General features: G+C 33.9%; 1 protein-coding gene across 1 annotated transcript in view; it reads right to left on the reverse strand.

Moving 5' to 3' along the window:
• TMEM182 (transmembrane protein 182) overlaps positions 1-26,681 on the reverse strand; it is a 77,725-nt gene that overhangs the window by 20,826 nt on the left and 30,218 nt on the right. Inside the window, exon 4 of the mRNA XM_074299711.1 lies at positions 23,536-23,673. Within this exon, the coding sequence (XP_074155812.1) occupies positions 23,536-23,673 (138 nt within the window). The remainder of the gene's footprint in view (positions 1-23,535; positions 23,674-26,681) is intronic.

Here is a 26,681-nt window from a genome sequence, read left to right on the forward strand (position 1 = left end):
ATATATTGGATTTAACATATATTTTAACATATTTAATATGTATTGGACTACCTGCCATCTAGTGGAGGGAGTAGGGGGAAGGAGGGGAAAATTTGGAATAGAATTTTTTGCAAGGGTCAAAGTTGAAAAAAAGAAGAAAAAAAAAAAAAGACCTGACTGACCCATGGATGTTGTTCTAGATAATGTGCATGAAAAAATCAACTACCCTTTTTATCATTTAAGTTACCTGAATCTAAGCAAAATTTTAAAGGAAAAAAAAAATCAAGCCAGCCTAAAATTTTATACCACATAGATTTTCCTTTTAACTCTTTGAACAACTATCATGCTTTCCTTGCTACTGTGACACTAACAGCTTTGAAAAAAATACAATCTTTCATAGAAAAGGATCCCTGGAATGAATTAATGAATGGATTGTTATTCCATTTCTGTTCTTCCCCTTGGCTTTTGTAAAGTGAATTCACTTGCTAATTGCCCATCCACTCACCCCCAAACTGGAACACTGATCTTTCTCAAATTCCTGATCCTATAAAATTACAAGTAACACTATAATTTTCTATAATTTAGTTGCAAGTGGACTTAGGCCTTATAATAACTATTACCATCATTTTAATATTTTTAAACCAGTGCCAACTAAGAGAATGTTTGCTGTAAAATTTATCTCTAACTTTTTAATGTGAGTTAATGGAAAAGTAATATTTGACTTACAGCCAATTTTTCTTAAACACAATTATTCAATTCAACAAATATTTTATTAATTGTCTATTTTAAAAAGGGATATTTTTAAAAGAAATATATAAAGATGATAAATAACAGTCTCTGCTCTTAAAAAGATGATAGTCTAATAGGGAAATAATGCATTTACACAAATAGCACTGGCACTGATTTAGCAGATGATTAATGATAAATGCATGAAAAAATGCATAATTCATGACAAATATATTCAACTTCTCTCTGTTCCTTAGTTTTCTCCTCAGTACAAAGAGGATCTCTCCTGGCCATCTGAGATCTCTTCCTACTATGTAACTTTTAGATTTATAATCTTATTAAAGAGTTTATTGGACATGTAATATCCAAATTTTGCTTCTAATACTAGCATTTCTAACAGACTTTAGTAGTATTATTTTGCTAATAAGTACTGGCTATAAATTTGCAAAATTCATATTTTAGTTAATGTTTCAATAGGGATTTTTTAAAAAGATTAATGGAACTTCTGCTTGGTGTCTCTTAGATAGTTATAAAAATCCAGTGCATAAAGATAAAAACTCAGATCTTGATTTTTCTAAGAAACTGGAAGAAAAGAAGTTACAACTCAACATAGGATTATATCTTTGAGAGGGAGAAAAAGAGAAAAAGAGGTAAGGTTGAGAATGGAGTTGGCTTTATTTCATTGTTCAAAGACAAGAAGAAACATTATTTCTTTGGACACTTGGCCATCTCATTATGCAGCATGCAGTACATTTGATAAGCATATACATAACAATCACCAGCGGGGAAAAACAGATTTTTTTTTTTCATCAACGTCCTTTGGAAAAGATAAATAAATAAATCTACAAAGACTTTTCAAGTTGAATCAACATATACTTTAATACTTCAAAGCAAAGGTGAAGGGAAAATGGAGAAGAGAAAAATATATATATATATGTACATATATATATATATATATATATATATATATATATATAAAGAGAGAGAGTGTGAGCTCAGGAATAAGGAACAAGAAAAGTGAAAGACTTATAAGTCATATATATTATGAATACTTTCTTTAAAAAAAATTTAAATAAAAAGTATTAACTACTTAAGCTATTTAAGCTATTAATTCCAAAAAGGTGGGGAGGACAAAAGAAGAGAAATTAAAACAAATTATCATTTTCTTTAAGTATTATAAATTACCAGAATGATCATTAAAATCTAAAAAAAAATCTTTACCAGAAAATATTCTATTTTATCACAAAAAAAGATAGCTAAAGATAATATCAATTTATAATATAACTTTATTTGTAAAATCATGCAAAAGAGGAAGGCAAATGATTAAATACGGTGTTATGTCTAAGATCTATATCTATCTATCTATCTATCTATCTATATAAGATCAAAGAGCAGTGAAAATGAAATCAAAGTCAAAGATAACTTGTCAGTCTTAGTCACCAGACTAAGTGCATTAAAGGATAAACTGGAAGGATAATCAACAAATGAAAAAAAAAATCTATAAACATATCCATCCCAAACTCTTTCCTCTATCAATGACAATAGAAGCATGTCATTTATATTCTAACCCTTTATAGTCCATATATAAGTAAAAATATCACTCAAGAAAATAAAAATAAAATTTGAAAAACTGAAAAAATTGAAGGACATCTGGTTGAGACAAGCTATAGACAGAAGAGTTCTATTCTGGGAGCAGCACAATTTTTGGAAATGTCAATAAACTTTTTTGTAAGATAAGAGGTACCCAAAGTTGAAAGTTACCAAAAATAGAAGCCCAAAAAATATGAATAAGCACCAATTCATGTTGTAGTTATATATCAACAAAATTATCTCTACAGAATATTTTTGAGAAAAATTTATAAATACATAAAGGCATGATAATTCCATTTTTTTTGCCTTACCTTTCTATTCCTAGAATATACTATCTCATCACTTCCATCTTTTTTAGGCTCCTTAGCTATTTTTTAAAGACTATCTCAGATATCCCTTCTTTTATAAGGCTTTTCTTGATCCTGCTAGGTGTTGATGTCCTCCCTCCCCTCCACCAGCAAAAAAATTTGTATTTATCTTTTATATATATGTTATTTTGTAAATACTAATTTGTACAGCCTTCCCTCACTTAAATCCAATTCATTTGCATGTCATGAGTCACCTCCCTGATGTCATGGTCCTCTTCAAGAACAAAAGACAAACAAGTAACAACAACATATATATTTGCATATTTTATCCTCCTTGAGGGCAAGGACTATTTCATTTATGTCTTTATTTCCCCTGTGCCTGGCATTTAGCAAGTGCTTAATAAATGTCTCCTAACATAGATTTGATTGGTATCATCAGACAAAGTGATTCTAAATAGTTCTTCATATTCAAGAATTATCCAAATCTTTAAAAAAAAAAAAAAAAAAAAAAAAACTTCTTGTAACTTCAAAATTAGAGATTTAAAGCTTTAGTCCTAAGAATGATCCATTATTTTGGAATCTTCAACCTTCAAAAATCTAACATGACCCTGCCTACATAGCTAGCTATACTTCATTTCTGTAATGAATGTTGACAAAGAGCTAACTTGAAATAACTAATGCATTAATTCTCGGTCATGGCCTTCAGTCAGAATGATAGATACAGAGCCGGAAGATATCTTAAATATAATTTAGGCCAAAACCTTCCTACTATGAAGGGGCAAACCATGGCCAAGAGATGGTGCAGTGGGCAATATTGGACAGGGAGTCATAAAGATCTTACTTCAACTCTTTCTTTGGGTGGTTAGTAATTATTTCTCTTAACCTTATATTCCTAATCTTTAAAAATGGGTGTCAACAATGGTATCTATTTCCCAGTATTGTTGTGAGGATTAAATGAAATGTTATTATAAAGTGCTTTGCAAAACTTAAGATGCTAAATAAATGTGAATTATTATTGTTGTACTCAAGGTCACATGGAGAAGAAGGAATAGGGCTAAGATTTGAACCTGGGTTTTCTAAATCCCTTCCCACTCCCAGTTTCCTTCATATAACACTCTGAACTTCAGAACTGTGCCAAGATTCCTTTTTTTAAAAAAAAGGGTTTTAGCAAAAGCAAAGTTGAGTTAAGTGATCGTCGTAGTTATATATTAATTTTCTTTTGGTCCAAAGCTTAGAAAAATAGTAATGCATACTAAACTAGAAATTAAAGTTATGTGGATGAACAATTGACCTTTAAGCCATGAAAGTTGAGGTCAAATACTGTTCTGTCAGAGGAAAGGGAAGAGAAAGACCCCAAATTGCACTGGTAGAAGGAACATTATATGTTAGTTATAAATATTCATATTTTATGATATAATAATATTGTATAATATATATTACATATAATAATTTAAATATACAGTATAATATTCAATAATGTAATATTGCAGTTTTCTACGCCAATGAAATCACAATCATAGGAATAGTACCTATCCCTATTACATGTCTGCAATAACTACCAAATTGATCTCAAAGACTACCACAACTAGTAATAGAGCTCTCCAGAATGTACACTGCACAAAAGCCATTTTTCTTTTGATTACTCTTTCATGGAAGAATAGCTCTTTGTTCATATTCTGTACCTTCTTCCTTTGTCTTACTCACTTAATTTTCTTGTGTGAAGTATATTCTGTCCATTGTAGACATCTTCATGCCTAAACTTAAAACTCAACTGCAGAACATTCTTCCCCTAAGGCTGAATTGAATTATGAAATTAAATAGGGTGTGAAATTTCTGTCCTATAGATGTCTATTGAAATGCTGCATCTTGACCACTTTCCCAATTTCTAGTAATGGCTCAGATATTGAAAAGAATGTTGCTAATGCTTTATCATTTTCTTAGGATTGATTTTGCAAACAGAATTTTAGTTAAAAGATATATCTCACTGAACATATATAGAGAAGTGCTTTTCTACCCTAAAGTAGTTTTTTTTTTTTTTTTGAGACAAATTGGCAGAGACTCAGTAAAATAGAATTTTTTATACCTTATTTTTCTCACCAAGAAGGCTTGGTCATGGTCAAAAAGGAACTTATTCCATTTAGTGTGGCATAAGTTTCCTAGAAGGCTCCTACTGTGATAAAGATACAAAGGATGATTAGGTAGCAGAACACAATGGGATAATGTTATTCTATAACTTTTCAGATTCAATGTGTATCATTTGCAACCAGGCTGGCTAAGGTTTCAAAATCCTTTCTTAGTATAATATAAAACACCACCACAACAACCCTCTTTACATTTCTTTAAGGAAAAGGAAGAATTCTCTACTCCCTTATTTTCTAGACAATAATACTTTATACTTATATATCTACAACTTTATTCTTATATTATTTTATATATATTATCTCATTTTGTTTTTTGATATAAAATACTTCTCTCAGATGATAGATATGTTGGAAGTTCTACATCCTAAATGTTACTGTTTATTTTAAAAATCTTATTCATTCATTCCTAACTATATTAGCAAGTTATTATTTCTCCTTTCAATAAAATTCCATGTTCTGCTTATTTTATACATTATACTTCAGTCAGTGTTATCTGTAAAAATATAATCTTCAACATAATTAGTCTTAACTTGACTCCATATTTCACACCATGTTTTGTCCTACAGAGTTTTTCTTCATTCTCTGAATTTCTCTACCTTTTCCCATTGAGGTATCTCCCAATCCCCTTTAAAGCTCTCTTTTATATATTGTCTTCCTCCAGTAGAATTTAAGCTCCTTAAAGGCAGAAATTATCTTTCTTTTTTGCTTATAAATCTTTTATAAATGCTGTTGACTTGATTTTTTTCTTCCATTCTTCTTAGGAATTTTTTCTTTCCTTTTCCCTAATATTCTTATTTCCACAATTGATTGTAAAACATTTGTAAAATATTTTATTAATTATATCTTATTTCAGATATTCACTCTTACATGTATCAGATTACTTTAATTCCTAAAACATTCATTACTTGTCTTCCTTTTTCCCTTAATTTTACTTAATCCTCATACTATTCTTTATACATGGATCCATAAGCCACTAAGGAGGTCTACAAAACTTGGATAGGAAAAAATAAATCACTATTTCAAAATTATTTCTTTTGCAATTTTATGCATTTTATTAATTTCATGCATTTAAAAAAACATTAGTCTGAGGCAGGATCTGTAAGCTTTACCTAACTTCTAAAGGGGTCCCTGACACACATAAAAAGGGCAGAAAATCCCATTTATTTTGCCTGTGTCTTTCATTGATTAAGCATCGGAAATTTTTACTTTCTTATATTTCTATTGTATGTCTGTTCCCAATCCTAAAATTTGCATTTTATACAATATAGCAATCAGGCATTTTGCCATCTCTACTGAAAGGAAAAGTTACTCTGGTTTCAGTCTAAAGAATGATGATTTAAACTATTAATAATAATTTTTAAAAAGTTCATCAGGGCCTAGAAGATATGAATATAGTCCTGGTCATAATATAAACAAACTATGTAACTCCAAAAAAATTAAAATAAAATAAAGAATGATGATTTAGATTAGGTATAATTTTTATTTTTGAGAGCAATAACTCCTAAGTAGAATGGGTACCTAATTGGGGCTAGTCTCTAAAGTTTTCTGAAGTCACATAGACTCTCATGTGTCTACACTGTTGTCAGAGTGGTTCTATTAGAAAGTCAGAGGGAAAGAATAGCTGATTTTTCAACATCATTTCTAGTCCTAAAACTCTATGAAAGAAATAGGTTTCAGGGTTATAAATTCTGCAGGTGGTTTGGCATTTTTAAGTTTGTTTAATGTAATATTTCCAATGAGTCTTTATTGGTGCCATCCACAAGGTGGCATCATCAATCTTATATTTCCAGTAGTAAACATTTAGGAAGGATCAAATCAAGAATCCTTTAATTGACACACCATTACAATGAAAGATATTTTTATATTTTGCCCAAATTATTCTCATATGTAAAAGCTATAAGAAGTGTAGATTGTGTGTAATGTCTATTAAGCTTATGCAAATGAGTCATTTTAATACAATTTCTATGCTTTTCTTTCTTTTTAAAAAAATTATTTTTAATACACATTGCTTCATGTTGGGAGAGAAAAATCAGAGCAAAAGGTAAAAACCATGGGAGAGATTAAAAAAAAAACAGAAAAAAGAAACATATGTTGATTTACATTCAATCTCCAGAGTTCTTTTTCTGGATGCAGATAACATTTTCTGTCCAAAGTCTATTGGGATTGCTGCGGGTCACTGAACCACTGAGAAGAATCAAGTCTCTCATAGTTGATCATTGCACATTCTTGCAGTTATTGTGTACAATATTGTGTATTCCTGGTTCTGCTTGTTTCACTCATCATCAGGTCATATAAATCTTTTTAGGTCTTTCTAAAATCAACTTGTTCATCATTTTTATAGTATAATAATATTCCATTATCTTCATATACCACATGTTCAGTTTTTCCCCAATTAATGGGCCCCTACTTCCAATTCTTTCCTATCACAAAAAAAATACATACTTATACTATACATATATATATGTGCACAGTTTTATAGCCCTTTGGGTATATTACAAATTGCTCTCCAAAATGGTTGGATCATTTTACAACTCCATCAACAATTATACTTTTCTTTCAATGCAACCCCCCCATAAAATCACAATTATACAACCTGTATTTGAACAAGTATACCCCTCTACATCATAACCAACAAGAGACAATTTACCTATCCTTGAAGCTGTCCATGAAAAAGGAACATATTGCTTCCTGAAGCAGTTATATACTTATGGAGAGTTCATGAGGAAATTTTTTATACAGCAATTCAAAGTCTACCTCGTTTCTCCTATCTCTTCTGATTCCAAGCAAAAAAAAAAAAAAAAAAAAAAAAAAAAATGCTAGCAGACAGTTGTAGTGCTTAATGTAAGTCTTTTCTTCAGGAAAAGCATAAAAGCATCCCTTAAATTGATCTTCATCAAGGCCAGCTCTACTCATTTTCATCAGGCCATTGAACCCAGATGGTTCCAGAGGAGAAAGTGAGATTGGTGACTTTGCAGAGTGCTCTCTGGCTTAAACCCAACTCACTTGCACATCATTGCATCACCTCCCTGAAGTTATGATCATCTTCAAGAATAAAGAGCAGCTAGATGGCATAGTGGATAGAGCACTGGTCCCAGAGTTAGGAGTAGATTCCTAACTAGATCTAGATTCCTAGCTTAAAAAGAGAGAAGAAATTACTTCAAACTATTTAGTTGTTACTGCCTCTTTGCAGAGTTCTAACCAAATCTCAATTACAACAAACAAAGCCTGGGAAAGTTCACAAAGTCAATGATTTTAGAAAACACAAGACTGACTAGCTCTTGTATTGCCTCTTAGAGTGTGAGTACAAGTGTCATAGGCATTTTAGGGAACAAAATAGGGAGAGGGGAAACTATTCTGCCATATATCACAAAAGGTAAAGAACTAATTTTGCAGTATTAAATTTTTCTGGCTATCAGTAAAAAATATTCTTACTATTCTCTACTTTATTCCTTTCTCCCTGCCCCTCAAGAAGCTCAGTCTGCTGCAGGGTCCTGTGCAAAGTGATAAGATGTATATTTTCCTCAGATCACTCTCTTCTGCATTGAGCAATTATTCTTTTGAATTTCTCTCAAATGACAGCCTCTTGAATATTGAAAAAAGTATAGGACCAGTAAAAATTCTTGTGAATTCATGAAACAGTCTACAATCCTTTCAAGTCACATTATTCCAAGGTTGCAATGCCTTTCACTTGTCAATTCTGGATGGCTGTTTATAGCCTGGATCTTTCACCATACAGACATGAAGACAACAGGTGCAGAAGAGTGAAGTGAGCCTTGTGTGGGTATATGGTTGTATGTATGTGTGCCTGTAAGTTTACAATGCTTAAGCATGGAACATAGTAAGTGTTTAATAAATGCTTGTTTCTTTCCTTTCTTTTTTCATCTGCTCTATTTCATATATTCTCTTAGTACTCTTACTACCCTCAGAGATTACTTTATCTAGAAGAGAAATTAGGAAGTACCAGAATTTGAGAAGTGCTTCTCCTTAAACAAAAAAAAAAAAAAAAAAAGCAATTGTCTGATATGTCCTTTAGTTCTCACAATACTTTTTTTTTTCTAGTTTTAATGCAACAAATTCGGCCTGTGTAAAATCATCCTTATACCTAAATTTCCATGGGAAGAAGTCATGTGTTGTTAATCTACTTATAAGATCATCTCATGATACAAACTCATGATACTCTTACTTCTTCAAGAAAAAGGAAAAATCACTACTGAAATCCTTTTTATTCTTAAATCATGTATTTATTACTTTATAATTAGGTGGATTTTTATAGCACCTTTATATTATTTTTCCTTTACTGTTCCAGCTTACAGAAAAGTGGGTTAGAATATCTTATCCTTCATTCGCAGATGCATCTTCAGTAAAGCACTGTCATAGGGGGATTTTTTTTTCTGCAAGTGATGATGGACTTACCTGCTTTAAACCATATCTTCCCTCCTGGTTCCCCTTAGTGATCAAAAGCATGTGTTTGCAAAGCACCTATGCATTATTAAGAAAACTGTTCATTTCCTTGAAGGAGAGCAAAGTTAACTAGCCCTTTCAGTGACTAGTCCTTTCAGAGTCCTTACCTTTAATCTCTTTAACAATATTTTCTAAGGAAGGGGATAAAGTGAAATGAATCTCTTTTTGCCATCACTAGAGCAAGTCCATGAGGGCAAGTGCAAAGGGAAATAAAAATATAGCACACTACATCAATTGAATATTTACAAGTTACTTTTAGAATTGTTAACAACAGAAGATACATTTCAGGTGCCAGATCCACTGGGGAAAATGACTATAAATATAACAGTTTATGTTACATATACAAATATAATTCTGAGTTCACTTTCAAGAAAAAGTTGATTTCATATAAGTAAGAATGTTTTTACACCCAATCATACTGATAAAATTATCACTTATATTGTCAGGATTTAAGCAGTTGCTTATGAGTATAGAATACAGCTAGGTGGTACAGTGGATAGGAGCACCAGATCTGGAGTGAGGAAGACTGAATCTTCCCGAGTTCAAATGTGACCTTGATGTAAATTGTGTCCCCTTTAATCTTTGTGGGAGGCCCTGATGTAAACTGTGCCCCCTTTTAGGGGGAGAGTTCAGAAAGGAACCTTTGGGGGAAGGGTGCTCCTGACTCTCAAACCCATCCAACCTCTGGGAGGGGCACATTCTTCCCAGACAACTCCCAGATAAGTAATCTCATTCAATTGGAAATCTGGGCCTAAGGCATAGTCAACATCCTCTCAAACTGCACCCCAGCTCCAGGCCAAGACTAATCCTATATAACCAAAGGTTTGTCAAAGCATCTTTGCTAAATTCCTAATCAGGAGTTGGCCTGCTAAGAAAGCTGTCTTCTTAGAATACTGTTTTCATAAAGAATCTGAAACATGGACCAGAGAGGATCTCTTACCCTCAATGCTCATACCTCATCAACCTCAAACACTTAGAAGCTGTGTGACCCTGGGCAAATTATTTAACCTTGTTTGCTTCAGTTTCCTCATTGCAGATGAGCTGAAGAGTTCATTAGAGATGAGCTCATTTAAAGATGAGCTGGAGAGGAAAATAACAAGCCACTCCAATATTTTTTGCCCCCCCAAAAAACAAAAACAAAAAGAAACTGTGGTCACAAGGAGTCAGACACAACTGAAAAATGACTGAATAATGACAATAGCAACAACTATTAATATAGACTATTCATGCTACCTAGAATCACAAAATCTAAGTTGAAAGGAACTTCAAAAGCTATATAATCCAACTCCATATAGTGCAAAAACTACATTGGTCCATACTAGATTAGGAATTCACACTCATAGCCTAAAAAGTTCCTTTAGCCTTTGCTTTAAGACCTTTGCTTTTAGACAGAACCCATCCCCTCCTGAAGAAGCCTATCCAATTTTTACATAACTCTGTGTTAGATAATATTTCCTTAATATTAGTCTAAAATTCTCACTCTGCAATTTTCACCCAGTGATCCAAGTTCTTGATGGGGTTGAGGTCCCTTTCTGATTTCCCAACCCTCATGGCTGACCTTGATTCACAAATCCTGGTCAAAAGCACCCTTTTGAATATCTGGGCCCAGCCCCTACTATCTGCTCAGCTTCCCCCAGCCCCCCACCGGATCTGAGCTAACTGAAAAGCCCTCCAAGAACTTGGGGGTACCGCCCACAATCCCCTTCTAGGTATAAAAGAGCCAAGCTGGAGCTCTCTCTTTGCAGGAGCTCTTCCCCCCAACACATGGTATCCTTCCGGCCATGTAAGGGTTCCTGCCCACCCAGCGACCACCTCTGGCCCTGGCATCTTTCTAACTGAACTTTACTTCCAAATTCCTACAATAAACCTTTTATTTATCAATCTAGGTTTTCGGGATTGTAAATTCATTTACAGGGGACACTGCACCTCATGGGATCTTTGCGCTGACAAACGGGGTTCCCCCTTTCCTTTCCCTCATCATTCTGATCTCACAGGAAGTATAATTCTTCTATATGCTATTCCCTTGAGTCTTCTCTTTTCTAGGCACATCTCTAGTTCTTTCAACCAGTCATTGTATGTAATCATCTGGAGGTTTCCCACCACCTTTATTGCCTCCGAATGTCCTTTGGACATCCTATGACTTACCAAAATCCTTTTCAAAATATGGTGCTCTGGGGCAGATAAATGGATAAAGCACCATTCCTGAAGTCAGGAGGACCTAAGTAAAAATGTGGCCTCAGACAATTAGTACTTACTAGTATAGCTTACTAGTATAGCTTCAGCAAATAATAATAATAATGGTGCCCTGATCTAAATGCAATACTTCATAAATAATGTTCTAAGAAAGGCAATATAGAGAACTATCACCTCGCTAGTTCTAGAAATGTCTTAATGCTGTCTTAAATCAGATTTACTATATGGCTGCCATACTGTACTGTTAGCTGTTTACATTTGGCTCAGTCTCCTAGCCTGTTGAGATCTTTTGGATCCTGATTCTATCCATTTGGCATTTAAACCTCATCATAAGATGGCACCAACCTCTTTACAGATTTATTTTACATTCTTTTTCTTCTTCTAGCCAAACTGGCCTTCTTGTTGTTTCCTATGCATGACAGTCTGTCTCCCACATCTTTGACTTAACACAAGCTGTGTGTCTCCTATGCCTAGAATGTTTTCCATTCTCACCTTCCTCTTGAAATCCCTAATTCCACTCAAGGCTTAGCTCAACTGCTATCTCTTAGATGATAATACTTCTACCCTCCTTCATAATAATGGTAATTGCTACAGATGATGGTGGTGGTGGTGGTGATGGCACTTCTATAGAGCCTACTATATGGAAAGTGCTTTACAAATATTGTGTTACCTCATTTGATTCAGTTGCTTGTATTTCCCCCCAAAAGCAACGACTTTTTCTTTTAAACAAATTTACTTATCCACATACTTGTTGGTGTTCCAGTTCTTCCTTATCAGTTTTGTCTTTGTATATTCCTAACACTAGCATTATTTGTGGCACATAGTAGAAACTTTGAAAATGTTTGCTGAATCAAACTGAATTCAATGTATAAACTATCTCTTCTAGTTTTGTGTCATTTGTAAATCAAAGAAGTACAATATCTAAGGTTTTTTTCATTGACAAATAACAAGAAGACCAGACAGATTCCCAAAGCACTCCATTAGACATCTCTTTCCCAGAAAATCTTGTCATGGCTACTTTTTGCATCTAGCTATCCATATGGTTGTAAAATCACCCCACTTCACTATTGTTTTATTTAAACCTGCATATTGCTCAAAAAGATAGCATGAAAGAGAAGCAAATGCTTTGCTGAATCTAGATTAATAGCATTTTTAATATCTTCCTGTTCTACTTGTTTAGTTAGTAACTACCAAAAAAGGAAAATAATATTAAGAATGGCTTCTTGTTGAAGTCATGTTTGTTCTTTATGATTGCTGCTTCCTTTTCTAGATATTCTTTTACAATAACTTTAATTTCTCCAGCACCAAAGTCAATTTCACTGACCTTTTTCTTATCTCACACTTTTTTTTAGCTTTTTTGAATATCTAAAAAGTTGTCTTTCTCCAGTTTTGTGGTATGTCTCTAGTCTTCATGTTCTTTCAAAGGTGATAGTTTGACAATCACAACTGTCAGTTCTTTACAGGATTTGGGATTTAATTAATTTGGGCTTGAAATCATTAAAGGTATCTAGATTCTCTTTACTATCTCCCTCTTTGTCTTGAATTTCAATGTCCCAATTTAACATTTTAATTCAGCTCCTTTCAGGACAAAGATCTTTCTCTTTGACAAAGAAAATAGAAATAGAATTAAAGTTAAGTCACTTTGCCTTTGTTCTGCTGCCTATTATTATCACACCTTTGACAAAGTCTAACAGTATTTACATCTTCTTTGCTTATCCTTAACCTTCAAATCTAATGATTAGGAAAGTCCTTAGCATTCCTCACCAACACCAGATATTCTAAACTTTGCCCCTCTTCCCACTATTCTTGTAAAAATGTTACAATTTTCTATCATCTTTCATTGCTTTCCTTTGCTTCCATTTTTCTATATAACTTATTATAAAATATAAGTTGTTGGATGAGTTCCTGGAGCATCCATGCCAGTTTCTGGAGGCAACTCATCCTTTTTCTGCTCACTGCCATTTACTTTTTGTTTCTTCAGAATTTCATTTTTGAAAGGCTCTTCTTCCTGGGTTGACTTCCTCTGTAGAATTTCAGAAAATGGGCTACTACCAATTTTTTTCTCTAAACTTTATAAATTTTATTTCCCAGAAATCAAGGGTACACTTTAAAAAGGAACTGATTTTCTCTTCTTCTACTTTATCATGAATTCTAAAATGGAATTGAACAAGACAAGGTGAGATCTCTCAAGACAATTGTGAAAATCAAGTAAGGCTTCATCTGCTTCGGAGTTGGAGTAGGCCTAAAGGTCCTTGAGCATTGACTCAAGATCATACCTAAATCCCCTTTCTGCTACCTTTCCATGACATCATTTTCTCCCTACTTTGATCAAATATGGGTAACTATGTACTTATAGGTCAAATTCAAGTTCTTGTGTAGTTTCAGCATTTAGAATGTAAGACCCTCAGCCAATGAGGATGATGGTCAGTAGTGGGAGGGCTATTTGTATTAGGTGATAAGGGTGGTGGCCCCTTTAAGATTCTTTTTCTCATCCCCAACCCCCATGACTGACCTTTGATTTACAAGATCTGGTCAAAACCACCCTTTTGTGTTCCAAAGGGAGAGATCCGGATCTGAGTTAATTTGGGCTGTACCCAACCCCCATTCCAATGATGTGCTCAGGTTTCCCAACCCCCACCCGGTGGGTTCTGGCCCTAGAGGAATCATCCTGGAACTCCACCCATAGGCCCCTTCAAGCAAATAAAAGAGCCAAGCTGGAATCATCTCTTGGCAGAGAGTTGAAACATGCAAGCACCATGATTTGCATCACAGACTCTCTGTCCGCCACTTTTGGTGTATTTCTTCCTCCATCTAATACTTTTTACTAACCAGACTTTAACCTTATTTCCAAAGCCTACAATAAACCTTTTTTTATCAATCTAGGTTTTCGGGCCTGTAAATTAATTTACAGGGGACTCTTGTGCTGCCACTAGATCTGATTTAACTTTGTATTCTTGTGCCAAATCCAAAAGGGTTGCAGGGGAGCTCCGTGTAACTCCCTGTACCCCAAAACTGCCACTAGCCCTCAATTAATCCTAATTTTACTTAGGTACCCCTTATCTAGACCTCAACATTAGGTATAGACCTCATCATTAGGGACTATTTAAAGTGTAAAACCTGTCCTAAAAGGTACCTGCTCCTTTCCATTGCTTGCTTAATGGGAGGAACGCTGGATTTTGGTGAGAACATACAATAAATTTTTGCTTTGCTCCTAGAGATCTCCAGCTTTTTATTAAATGGTGACCACTCACCAATTTGAGCCACATAGAATAGTAACTTCCTTCCAAGATGCCTCCAAGGCAATAACATTTTCTCCTAATGGGTCAAAAACAGTCCCAGAAAATTTGTTTCATTCACCGTTTTCTCCATCTTTTGAATGATAAAACTATCATTAAGGAAAGCCAAAAAATCATTAGCTGTTCTGCTTTTGGAAGGGAAAGAATTATTGAAGATTTATTGATCTTTTGTGAAGTAGGTCTGGGTTGGAAAAATCTTAAATCTCAATCCTTCCTAGCTCTGGGAAAACTACCTGGTTCCCATGGGAAACTCCCACCTCCAATTGATCTGGGAATCACTTTAGTCTGGGAAATAATCACCACCCTTATTGATGTGGAAATTCTCCTAATCATTCCCTAGTACCAAACCATAGATGGCTAAATAAAATTCAAAACATTGTATCCCCTTTCTCTATCTTCCTAATCAGGAAGTGGCCCACTGAGAGAAAGAGTTTCTCAGTGAAAATAAACCTATTTTGCCAAAAACCTTGCTTGAAGATTGGGACTGAATTCTTTTGCAAAACCTATGACACTGGCCTAGAGACCCCCATCACTGTTACAGAATCTCACCTCTCAACAAAATGCCTTACATATTTTCTTTTCTTTTTTTGTCTAGATAGTCTTTAGTACATTCTGTTGACAATGTCCCATCTACTCCTGCCTCTCTTTATCTTTATCCAAATATTCTCTTCCCTGCTTTCCCACTTTGGATCTTGTATTCACTAACATAAAGATATCTTCTAAATTAATGTACAATGCTAATCTCTATCCATCTTGTAACATCTTCTTTTCTGCCACTTCCCACCATTTCCCTTTTACCCAAGTTCATTTTCAGGTATAAATCTCCAGAGCTATCATTTTGTAGCAAATAGAAAACCATGATTGAAACTAGGAAGATTTTGGTTCAGGTTTGGCCTCTGACACAAGACAAGTCAATTGACTTCTCAGGATGCAGAGAAATCAAAATGTATTGATAATGAGAGTTTTCTTAATTGAGAATTTCCTGTAGTAATGAAATCTAAAGTCAAGTATCCATCTCTATTCTCTTCCAGACCCATATTTCAATTATAGATCATGTCCATCAATTTATGATGCTGTCTTGCATTAAAATCTTTGGATCACCTTGCTTGCTGTTTATACTTTATACACTTTTGTATAGAGGCCTGATGTCATAGGTATATTTATTTTTATTTATTTCATTAAATATTTCTCAATTATATGTAAAGAAAAGTTAAACAAAAATTTTTTAAACTTTTGAATTTCAAATTCTCTCTATCTTCCCACTCCTCCTTGGGAGGCTTGTTTCAGAAGGCAAGCACTTTTGATGTGGGTTAAGATTCCTTTCTAATTCCCAGCCACCATGGGATCAGAACTAACTTGGGCTGTCCCAACCCCTATTCTAATGATCTGTTCAGGTTTCCCCAACCCCCACCCCAAGCGCAAACAGTTCCTTATCTAAAAACCCATTGAATTCTATTCAAATTCTAAGCCTGGCTGAAACCAGCCAGGAGCCAACCTGGGACTTCACCCACGAGCCCCTTCAAGATTATCAATTGACAGTACTCCCCTCAATTTTAAATTCTTTGCCACTAGAAAGAAAAAAAAAAAAGAGTTGTAAGAATTTCTATTGTTTTTCAGTCATTTTTCAGTTGTATATGAATTTTTGTGACTTTATTTGTGGGTTTTTTTTTTTTTTTTTTTTTTTGGACATTTGTGGTCTGCCATTTTTTTCTCCAAATCCTTTTACAGACAAGGAAATAGAAACAAAGTGACTTGCCTAGGGTCACACAATCATTAAGTGTCTAAGGCTATATTTGAAGTCAGGAAAATGAGTCTTCCTAACTCCAGGTCCAGTACTATATTCACTAAGTTTTGTATATGGACCAAGCAAGGAGTACCTATTCTTTGAAGTTCAACCTCACTATGCTTAAAGAGCTTCATCACTTTAAAAATTGGCCACCAGGTAATAAATATTTGAGGGCTGAACAAATCATGTAAACTATCCACAAAGGTATAGAAAGCCTGGAGAGAAAGATTATAACCAGATTAGTTGAGAGAATATGTACACTGATAAAATTATGGAATTCATAAACTATTAAAGTATCTTAATGGCCTAACTGACCTTATTGCCAGAGTTAGACTTCTCTAGGGAACACTTAGACATTCTTCCATTAAGCTTGAATTATAGGTAGAACAGAACAAAAATGATACTGGCTCCATCCTTTTTTCAGGACACACAGGAAGACATCAGTATATCTCTACTAAGGGGAGAATGTCAGACACCACTTTCTGATGACTACTTAGTGTTGATATTCTCATGTACCAATGAAGAGCCAACTTCTGCCCTTTTCTAGTTTAGCATAATCTCAGGAAAGAAGCTAATTAAACTCTGCATTCAGAATTAGAAAGGCAGAAATGGACTACATTAAGTTTCAGCAGTTATCTGCCTCAAGGGATTATTCTGGATTGGTTTATGGCAGAAAAGAGTCTGGATGAGTGAAAAGCCATAGATTTCTACACAGCATAATAATAATAGTTATGTTCATATAGCATTTGAAGGTAAGTAATAAAAGTATTATCCTAATTTTACAGATGAGAAAACTGAGATTTAGAAAAATTAAGAACCCAAGCTCAACCCTTTCTCCAGAATCACACAGTCAGTTAACTTCCAAGTCAAGAATAAAACCAAAGTCATCACTGATTTAGACCTGGAAAGATGCTTTGACAGTATTTGTAATGCATCCTGCCAGCATACATACTGACATGTCAGCATATATATTGATATATATAGCATTGAATTTGGAAAGAGATAACTGGTAATGGGAGGAAAAAAAGGACAAATGACTCCAGCGAAGATAATATTGTAAAGTTGGACTTATCTACCATAAGATCATGATTTTGAACATCTCAGACCTCAAAGCATCCTTCCAAGTTTAGATTTGGATAGCACTATTTTCTTCAAAATTGTCCTTGTATTCAACTGAAATATGGATCTTCATATTCCCATCCTTTAGTCATAGATCCACAGAATTTCTGACACTGAAGGAACTTCAAAAACAAAGTAGTCCAACACATACCAGGCCAAGAATTTCCATAATTACAACTTTAACAAGTAATCATCCAGTCTTTGATTCTAAATCTATTAAAATCGATTTCATTTTTAAATAGCTAGTTGCTGAAGATTTTTCCTTTTATCTAGTCTAATTCTTCATCAGTAACTTTGAACCACTACTTCTAGTTCTTCCCGAGACAAAACAGAACAAGTCTAATCAGTTTTTTTCTTTTAAATAATTAAAAGCTTATTATGACATTTCCCTTAAGTTTTTGCTTCTCCAGGATAAACAAACCTAGCTTTTTCAGCTTATCTTTATGTGACATAATGCTTTATAGTTGAAAAAAATAATTACTGTGTAATCATCTATGCACAGAACCTTCACCCAGAGCTAACCCTCTGAAAAAAAAAAAAAATTAACCTCTTAGCACTCTGCTCTTCTTTCAGAGTCTTCCCTTCTCTTCCACACTGCTTTAGAACCCCAAGAACTATCAGGGTTTACCATTAACCTTGAAACTATATCTTTTCATTTATGTTGTTTTTCTCTATTATAACAGAAGCTTCTTGAAAGTGGAACAGTATGATTTTTATATGTATAACCTCAGCAGTTACCACACTAATTGGCATAGACTAAATGCTTAATCATTTTTTAATTTACTCATAGGATCAAAGATTCTGAACTGGGAGAGATCTTAGAGCCCAGTAAATCTAGCATCCTCATTTTATAGATGAAGTAACTGAAACACAGAGAATACAACTTGCTTAAGGTCACATAGCTAACAAATACCCAAGATAGGTGCAGTTTTTCCTTACTCCATTCTCATGGCCTATGTACTATACCATCCATTCCATTCATTCATCTGTCCAATCTGGGAAATGCCTTCTTATTTCATTTAAGAACAATATTTTTTAATTATGTAATTCCATAAGAATTATATGCCAATCGCGGGAATATAATGATTCCCACGATTGGCATATAATAATTCTGGGATATTTGGAGGCATGCCTCCATTTCAGGATATCCAGGGCCCAACTTTAAGTTCCCCTCCACACATTTGTTTCTGTCCCATAAGTATTCCTGGGCCCAGTTAGTACATGATTCTTAACAAAAAGCCCTAACCACCTGTCAATGGCATGTGAATTGGTAACAGCTGTTTCATTTACCCACAGAGTGCTCAGCCAAAATATATAATCCACAGTAAGATTCTAATTTAAAAAGGTAAAGAATGTGTTTTCAGTTTGAGGATTTTTTTAGAGACTTTTTTAACACCCTTCTCTCTCCCCCAAGAAATGCCTTATGTATGAATTATGTATGAGTAGAAAAGACAAAAGATCTCCTTTAAAAGAAAAATTCAATATCAATGAATAGCCAGGATAATTTCTGAGTTTAAAAATATGCCATATCTGCTGTAATGTTTAATTACTGAAAAGTTTTGTTACATTCCCCCATTCTGTGTAAATATTAAAGAAAAGATAAGAAAAAGCAGAGTAGGGGAATGAGAAGAATCCTGTTATTTACAACATATATTAACTATAAAACTTTTCCAATATATTAACTTGAACTCAGATATTGATAAGATCCAGAAGGGAATTTCAGAGATGATTTCAGAGAATCCCCTGACATCCAGAGAAATTAACCAAGTTTGTCCAAGTTCACATAAAAAGTTAGCAGTAAAACTGGAACATGGCACATGCCTTCATGACTCTAAGGACAGTATCTTCTTAACAAATACAGTCTGAATCAATGCCTTAAAAAATTAGCAATTTAAAAAATGACAATTAGGTATGAGCACTTGTATTTTTTGTAATTTCTCTAGAGGTACGTGAACAGTGGATAACATGAATGTCTTTCCAAAGATACTGACTTTTCAATTTAAATCAATTCAACAGATATGTAATGGTTGTGCTTGGTGCAGTGGATAGAATAGTATGTCCCTTCTGATGCACCCAAACAATTTAGTAATTTATCCCAGCTAAGCTTGCTGCATTTATGTCATTAATTCTACAAACCCAAACTCATAATCGGGATAATCAGGAAGTTCAAATATTTGGTGCTACATGTTACTTCATGATCCCTTAGTGTCTAATTCTTATGTCCCAGGAAAAAGGAAAATAAAACGAAAAACAAGGCATTGTTTAACACCAAAAATAAATAAATAAACTATTACACTGCCCTGAAGCTACACAAAAATTAGTCCTTCTGTTCTATGTGTCTCAACTCTTATTTTTGCGTCATTTAGATGCCCAATGACTCCATTTTGTTGTTTTCTTGACAAAGGAGTGTTCATTTTATAGAGGAAGAAACTGAGGCTAACAAAATGACTTGCTCTGGATCACACAGCTGCTAAGTATCTGAATCAAATTTGAACTCAGGTCCTCTTAACCCTACTATTACTCTATGTACTGCACCACTTATCTGCTCTACTTCAGCACTTAGTGGAAAGTGATTCTAGAAGTCTGAAGAGGCAGTTCATTATTACTGGCCTGACATTAGATGTTAACTGATTCTCTGAGGACATACCTATATTTTGCTTGGGGAAAATAGGATTCACAAAGGAGTACCTTTTCATTTAGTGTAGAGGTCCTTAATCTGTAATCTGTGAACTTTTATTTTTTATTTTTTTCTGATATACATGTATATTAACCTTTTTTAATACACATTTCTTTATGAATCCTGTTGGGAGAGAAAAATCAGAATAAAAGGAAAAAAACCATAAGAGAGAAAAATAAAAAACAAAAAAGAAGTGAACATAGCATGTGTTGATTTATATTCAATCTCCATAATTCTCTTTCTGGATGGTGTTTTCCATCTAAAGTTTATTGGGATTGCCTTGGATCACTGAACCACTGAGAAGAGCCAAGTCTTTCATTGTTGATCATCTCATAGTCTTCCTTATACTATATACAACATATTCTTGGTTCTACGTGTTTCGCTCAGCATCAATTTGGTTTTTTGTTTTGTTTTGTTTTGTTTCCCCCTGAGGCTGGGGTTAAGTGACTTGCCCAGGATCACACAGCTAGGAAGTGTTAAGTGTCTGAGACCAGATTTGAACTCAGGTCCTCCTGAATTCAAGGCTGGTGCTCTATCCACTGTGCCACCTAGCTGCCCCACTCAGCATCAATTTGTATAAATCTTTTCAGGCCTTTCTAAAATCAGCTTGTTCTTCATTTTTTATAGAATAATAATGATCCTTTACCTTCATATACTAAAATGTATTCAGCCATTCCCTAATTGATAGGCATCTACTCATTTTCCAATTCTTTGCTGCCACAAAAAAGAACTACTACATTTTGTACATGTGAGTTCTTTTTTTCTCCTTAATGATTTTCTTGGGATATAGACTCAATAGTGGCCCTGCTGGGACTTGAATCCTTCTCAACTTTTATTGCAGGTCAAGCATTTTGTTCTCTGATCAAAATAAGATCTGAGAGAGAATTGTGAAAAGACTTCAAATACCAGGATCAAGGGTATATGCTGGAACTAATAAGCGATAAAGAGCCACTGTAAGTCATTTTGTTTAGGGATTATATTAGTTACATCTGTCTGACTAAGTTTTAATTTCTTTGTGATCAGGAATCATCACTTAGGCTACAATGGTTAAAATCCTGGGCATGGAGGCAAGAAAACTGGAGTTCAAATTCAGCCTCTGACACTATCTATGTGAGTCTCAGCAAATTGCTAAACCTTTACCCCAGTTTCCTCAATAGTAATATGAGAATAAAAATAGCACCTATATCATAAGGTTGTAGGGAGAGTCAAATGCAATAGTAATTTGTAAAGTTCTTACTTAGCATGGTGCTTGACATACTGCAGAAATGTGCAAGCATTTCTACTACACAGTAAAATTAAAAGATGTTTGCATATGAAACTGCATATCTATCATATACAACTTGCTATTCCCTCCAAATATTCCCCCCAAATAAGATTAAAATGTAAATTCATTTTTTTCTTCACTCCCTCTCTACCCTAAAGATGGCTACCATTAGATACAAATAGGAATATATACACATAAAATTATCCTACACATATTTCTAATTTGTCAGTTCTTTCTCTTAATGCAGATAGCATCATTCTTCACATGTCTTTTATTTTTAATTTGTGCCATCAGTTGTTAACACTTATTTAAACAACTCATTAATGCATATTTTAATACCTAAAACAATTATTAGGATTTGAGGGGGGAAACATTTTAAAGATATTAGGAATGAGACAAAGCCTGAGATTCATTAATATTGGGATCTTCCCCTTAAGAAAACTTCATCTGTCCATGAAGATGGAGACACTTTCTCTGCAATTCAAAGTCTTTGGGAGTTGACTGAGCTATAATATAGACAGCAAAAATCTGTTAGAGGCAGGTCTTAAACTCAGGTCTTCTAAGCTCTCTATCCCCTTTGCTAGGTTGCTTCTATTTGTAAATTTCACATATAAATTGAATATATATGAATTTATTAAATTATATTTATTTATCATATATCACTTATAAATGATATACATATATGAGTTTGTTGTTCAGTCATGTCTAACTCTTTATGATCCCACTTGGGGTTTTCTTGGCAAAGATACTGGAGTAGTTTTTCCATTTTCATTTCATTATCCAGTTCATTTTACAGATGAGAAAACTGGGGCAAACAGAGTCAAGTGACTTGCCCATGATCACATAACCCAAGGCCTGAATCTTCTTTATTCCAGACCCATCACTGTGTCACCTAAATTTCTGAGTACATGTATATAAATAGATATATATCTATAAGTACATGCCATACACGTACCAGTAACATACTGTTTCTGCTCATATGTCATCATTCAGAAAGATGAACAATATCACCCGTCCCCTGGCCAATAAATATTATATGCAATGTAATCATGACATAAATATGTGAAGCAAGGTGAATTCTTAAGAGAAATTGTCTTGGAAAAATCAGTAGAATTTTGACAATAAAAGTTAAGAACAATTCAAAGATAATTCCAAGGAATCTAGCCTTGAAGATTAAGATTTCTCAATTGATTCCATAAATAGCAAGATAATAACATAAATGAGTAAAATGTTTTTTTCTGAAATATCACTTAATGTGACATGATCAATTACATAAAACTACTATTGATTCTAATATGATAAAAGGAAGACAGATGTGAGAGAGAGAGAGAGAGAGAGAGAGAGAGAGAGAGAGAGAGAGAGAGAGAGAAGAGAAGAGAGAGAGAGAGAGAGAGAGAGAGAGAGAGAGAGAGAGAGAGAGAGAGAGAGAGAGAGAGAGAGAGAGAGAAGAGAGAGAGAGAGAGAGAGAGAGAGAGAGAGAGAGAGAGAGAGAGAGAGAGAGAGAGAGAGAGAGAGAGAGAGAGAGAGAGAGAGAGAGAGAGAGAGAGAGAACTGTAGGTTCACATCTATTTTGCTTGGGAGAAGGAAAAAAGGAAAAAAAAAAAAGAAAATATGATATAAACCCTGATTTTATGCTAAATAATTCATCTGTACTTATTGTTGTCCCTTCCCTGTTATAACAGTATCAAATAGGATTACATGGCTCAACTTCTTCACAGGCAATCTATATCATGATATTTTAGTTTGGGTTAATTTTATCCTGCTTTTCAGACACCATAAGGAAGTCCACAGCTACACAGAAACCATCAAATTGATGGAGTTGCGACTTTCCACAATCCAACAGATGGGAAAATTCATATAGATGTTTGAGCAAGCATATATATTGTATAGCTATAGGCTAAGCTAAAAGTCAAGTCTAAAAGCTCCAAAAACAGAAATAAAAAAAAATATGGAAAAACATGGACTTAAATTTATGCAGTGTACTACTATACCTACCAGCAGTGATAAAGGCACCTCCTGCTGCTTTAAACAGAATATGGCTGGCAAAGGGAGCAGCGCAGATGATGAAGAAGGTAGCGATTATTGCTGCCATAACACCAAGGAAAAGGAACACTGCCCAGAAACCACGATAAACTGGAAACCCCGAGGAAAGAGAGAATAAAAGAGAGAAGGAAAAGAAAAACATATTTAGAACTTAAACCAGTAGTAAATAAAGTTTCTTTTTTTTTTTTTTTCATTTTTATAACTGTAAAAACAGCAACCCTTCTGTTATTGATCCTAGGACATAGTATACATCATGTGTATTGAATTAGGCTAGAACCTCAGATTTTATCCAAAAGCCATGGAATAAATGATAGTAGACTACAATCAAACCTGGATTCTTGGTATTTGCACTACACACATACTTAATATAATTAGGGAGTTAATTTTCCCCAATCAGATTTCATATTTTGAAACTTGGAGTACCAAAAGCTGCAGGCAGTATTCTTTTGAATGACTGCCCAGCTGGATCAAATATGTATTCTACCACAAATGTAGACAAACATAAAAAGACATTGAAATTCTTAGCACTAAATCTAAAAAAATCTCATATACAAACCCCAGCCCAGCCCTGATAGAACGATTTCTTTTCTTTTTCTTTCTTTCTTAGAAAAAAGCAATCACTTGAAAACTAGTAATATTCACCAACTGCAATCCTACTGTATGGATTGCCAATCTTTTTTTTTTTTTTAAATATATTGTAAAGCAACAAAAATGGTAAGAAAAACTCAAAACAATGTTTTCCAAGCTTTAAAATCAGATATATTCAGGCAGAAAAGACTCTGTCCTAATATTTGTACTTTGTTAAATTCAAAATGTGAAGTTTCAGAAGGCTCTTAGTCAAGGACAAGTAATACTGAATTAATGGATGCAGCTGGTGATAAATGGACTGAGGGTTTGGAGGCATATAGTAGCCAAATAAAAGAGGGTTTCTAATGATCATTTTTAAGCTGGTTAATTGCATATCTATTAAACAAATTCATCATTTTTCAAAGGCTAAAACACTGAAATAAATTCTTCTTGTAAATTTAACTCAAAGACCCTCAATGGAACCTATTAGTCAAATTATGAGTTCTTATCGGCTGTGTTGCAGAATAGGAAAACAGAAACTACAGAAAGAAAGAAAGCAAAAATCTTTTTAAAAGGTCCACCTGGCAATGCTGAAATATGTCAATCAAGTGAAAGCTTATAAAGTGAGAAAGGTAATGGAGAGTATATAGGAGGAACAGATAGGAGCTAAGAAGTGACATTGTTGACATCATTGCAGCTAAAGTAATCAGTCAACCAATCAATAAACATAGAAGAGAATAGATATATGTTGAAATGCTTAAGACTTTAAAATCTTGGCATGAATTACTTACTTACCTCTTCTGTCCCTGAAATCTTAGGACAACTAGTCAGCTCAATGTATCATTTAAAATTGACATAGAATTGATTGAGTCTAATGCTTCAAAAATAAAGCAGTTTGGTGGCACAGTGGATAGAGTGCTGGGCCTAAACTCAGGAAGATTCATCTTCCTGTGTTCATATTCAAATCTCAGACACTTCCTAATTGTGTGACCTTGGGCAGATTACTTCACTATTTTGTCTCTGTTTCCTCATCTATAAAATGAGATGGAGAAGGAAATGGCAAATCACTCCAAGAAAACCCCAAATAGAGTTATAAAGAGTCAGATGTGACTGGATCAACTAAACAACAACAAATGCCTCAAAAAAGATTTCAATGAACTACTAATTTTAATATTACTGAATAGCAATCAGTCTGGAATAGGGATAAACAGCTAAACTTGATATCAGAAATATTCAAGTTCAGGTCTTACTTTGGAAGTGTAATCTTAATCAGGTCAGTTAGCCTCTAAATGGACATTTTTATAGAAAACTTGCCCAAGGCAAGCACCCACATCATGCTCAGAAGAATTGGTATTAGGACATTTTCAAGTTTTTTTCTGAAGAACTTTTGTATTGATTGTGAGACATGAGAGGTCCTGGCACAGGACCACCCAGCATAACATGCCTGCATTAAAGAAGGTGTATAAATCGAGAAACATCTTCATTCCAAATGTTTTAATGGATTATTTGTGCCCGACCTAAGCCCTCTGAGGTTGTATAGGACTGATGTAGTAAAGTTAAGACAAATATGTTGAAGTGAAGGGAGATTTCTAGGATAAGAAGAAGAAACAGGAAAAATGGCAGCTGCACTGGTACTATTAACTATTAAAAGAACTAAAATCCTCCATCTCATGGGGTATAACATCCATAAAAGCTCTTTGTTCTACTTAATTCAATTTAGCAATTATATATTAAGCATCTACTATTTGCCTGGTGCAATGATTACAGAGACAAAAAAAAAGGAAACAGTACCTTATTGAGCTTATATTGAAAATATATTTGGGAGAGTGAAATAGGGTAAGGTAAGTGGTTCTATTTAATGGTTCACATACTCTATCCAATGATGGTCTAAAGAGTTTGTAGTAAAAATTCTTTATGGTGCTTACAAAGAATATTTTGAGTAGTATATAAAATTAGCCTGATGATTCATAACACTTTTTTTATTGAAAAGGGATAATGGAACAAAATCTTTGGAAACCACTGGGTTTGCGTAACAACACAAATATAATGTTTGTTTAAAAATAAGTTAGCACAAAGTAATACATCATAATTTTAAGAGGTAGAAAGCACTAAAATGGGGTGATTAGGAATAGATTCCTATAAGAGATAGCAAGTAAGCTGAACTTTGCAAGAAATTCTGAGTTTTAAAAGAGAGAAATTAGAAGGATTTGAAGAAGGACTTGGACAGGAGTTATCCATGTTAAAAAAGAACACATGGAAAGTCTGGGATCTCTATCAATGACATGCTAGTGTTAATTTGACCACAAATGCAGGAAATAATGAGGCTTAGACTAAGCAAAACAATGAGTAATGTTTAAGTTCTTAAAGAGAAATTGTTTCTCATATGTTTTTCACATGTGTAAGTATAATGATAACATTTATATAACACTTTAAGATTCACAACAAAGAAAGAATTATATATGTATTATATATAACATACATGTATGTATATTTAAAGCCTTTGTATTTTTTTCTTTTTTCCCTAGATGTAA

Source organism: Sminthopsis crassicaudata, chromosome 3, assembly GCF_048593235.1.
Source record: "Sminthopsis crassicaudata isolate SCR6 chromosome 3, ASM4859323v1, whole genome shotgun sequence".
Lineage (NCBI taxonomy): Eukaryota > Metazoa > Chordata > Mammalia > Dasyuromorphia > Dasyuridae > Sminthopsis > Sminthopsis crassicaudata.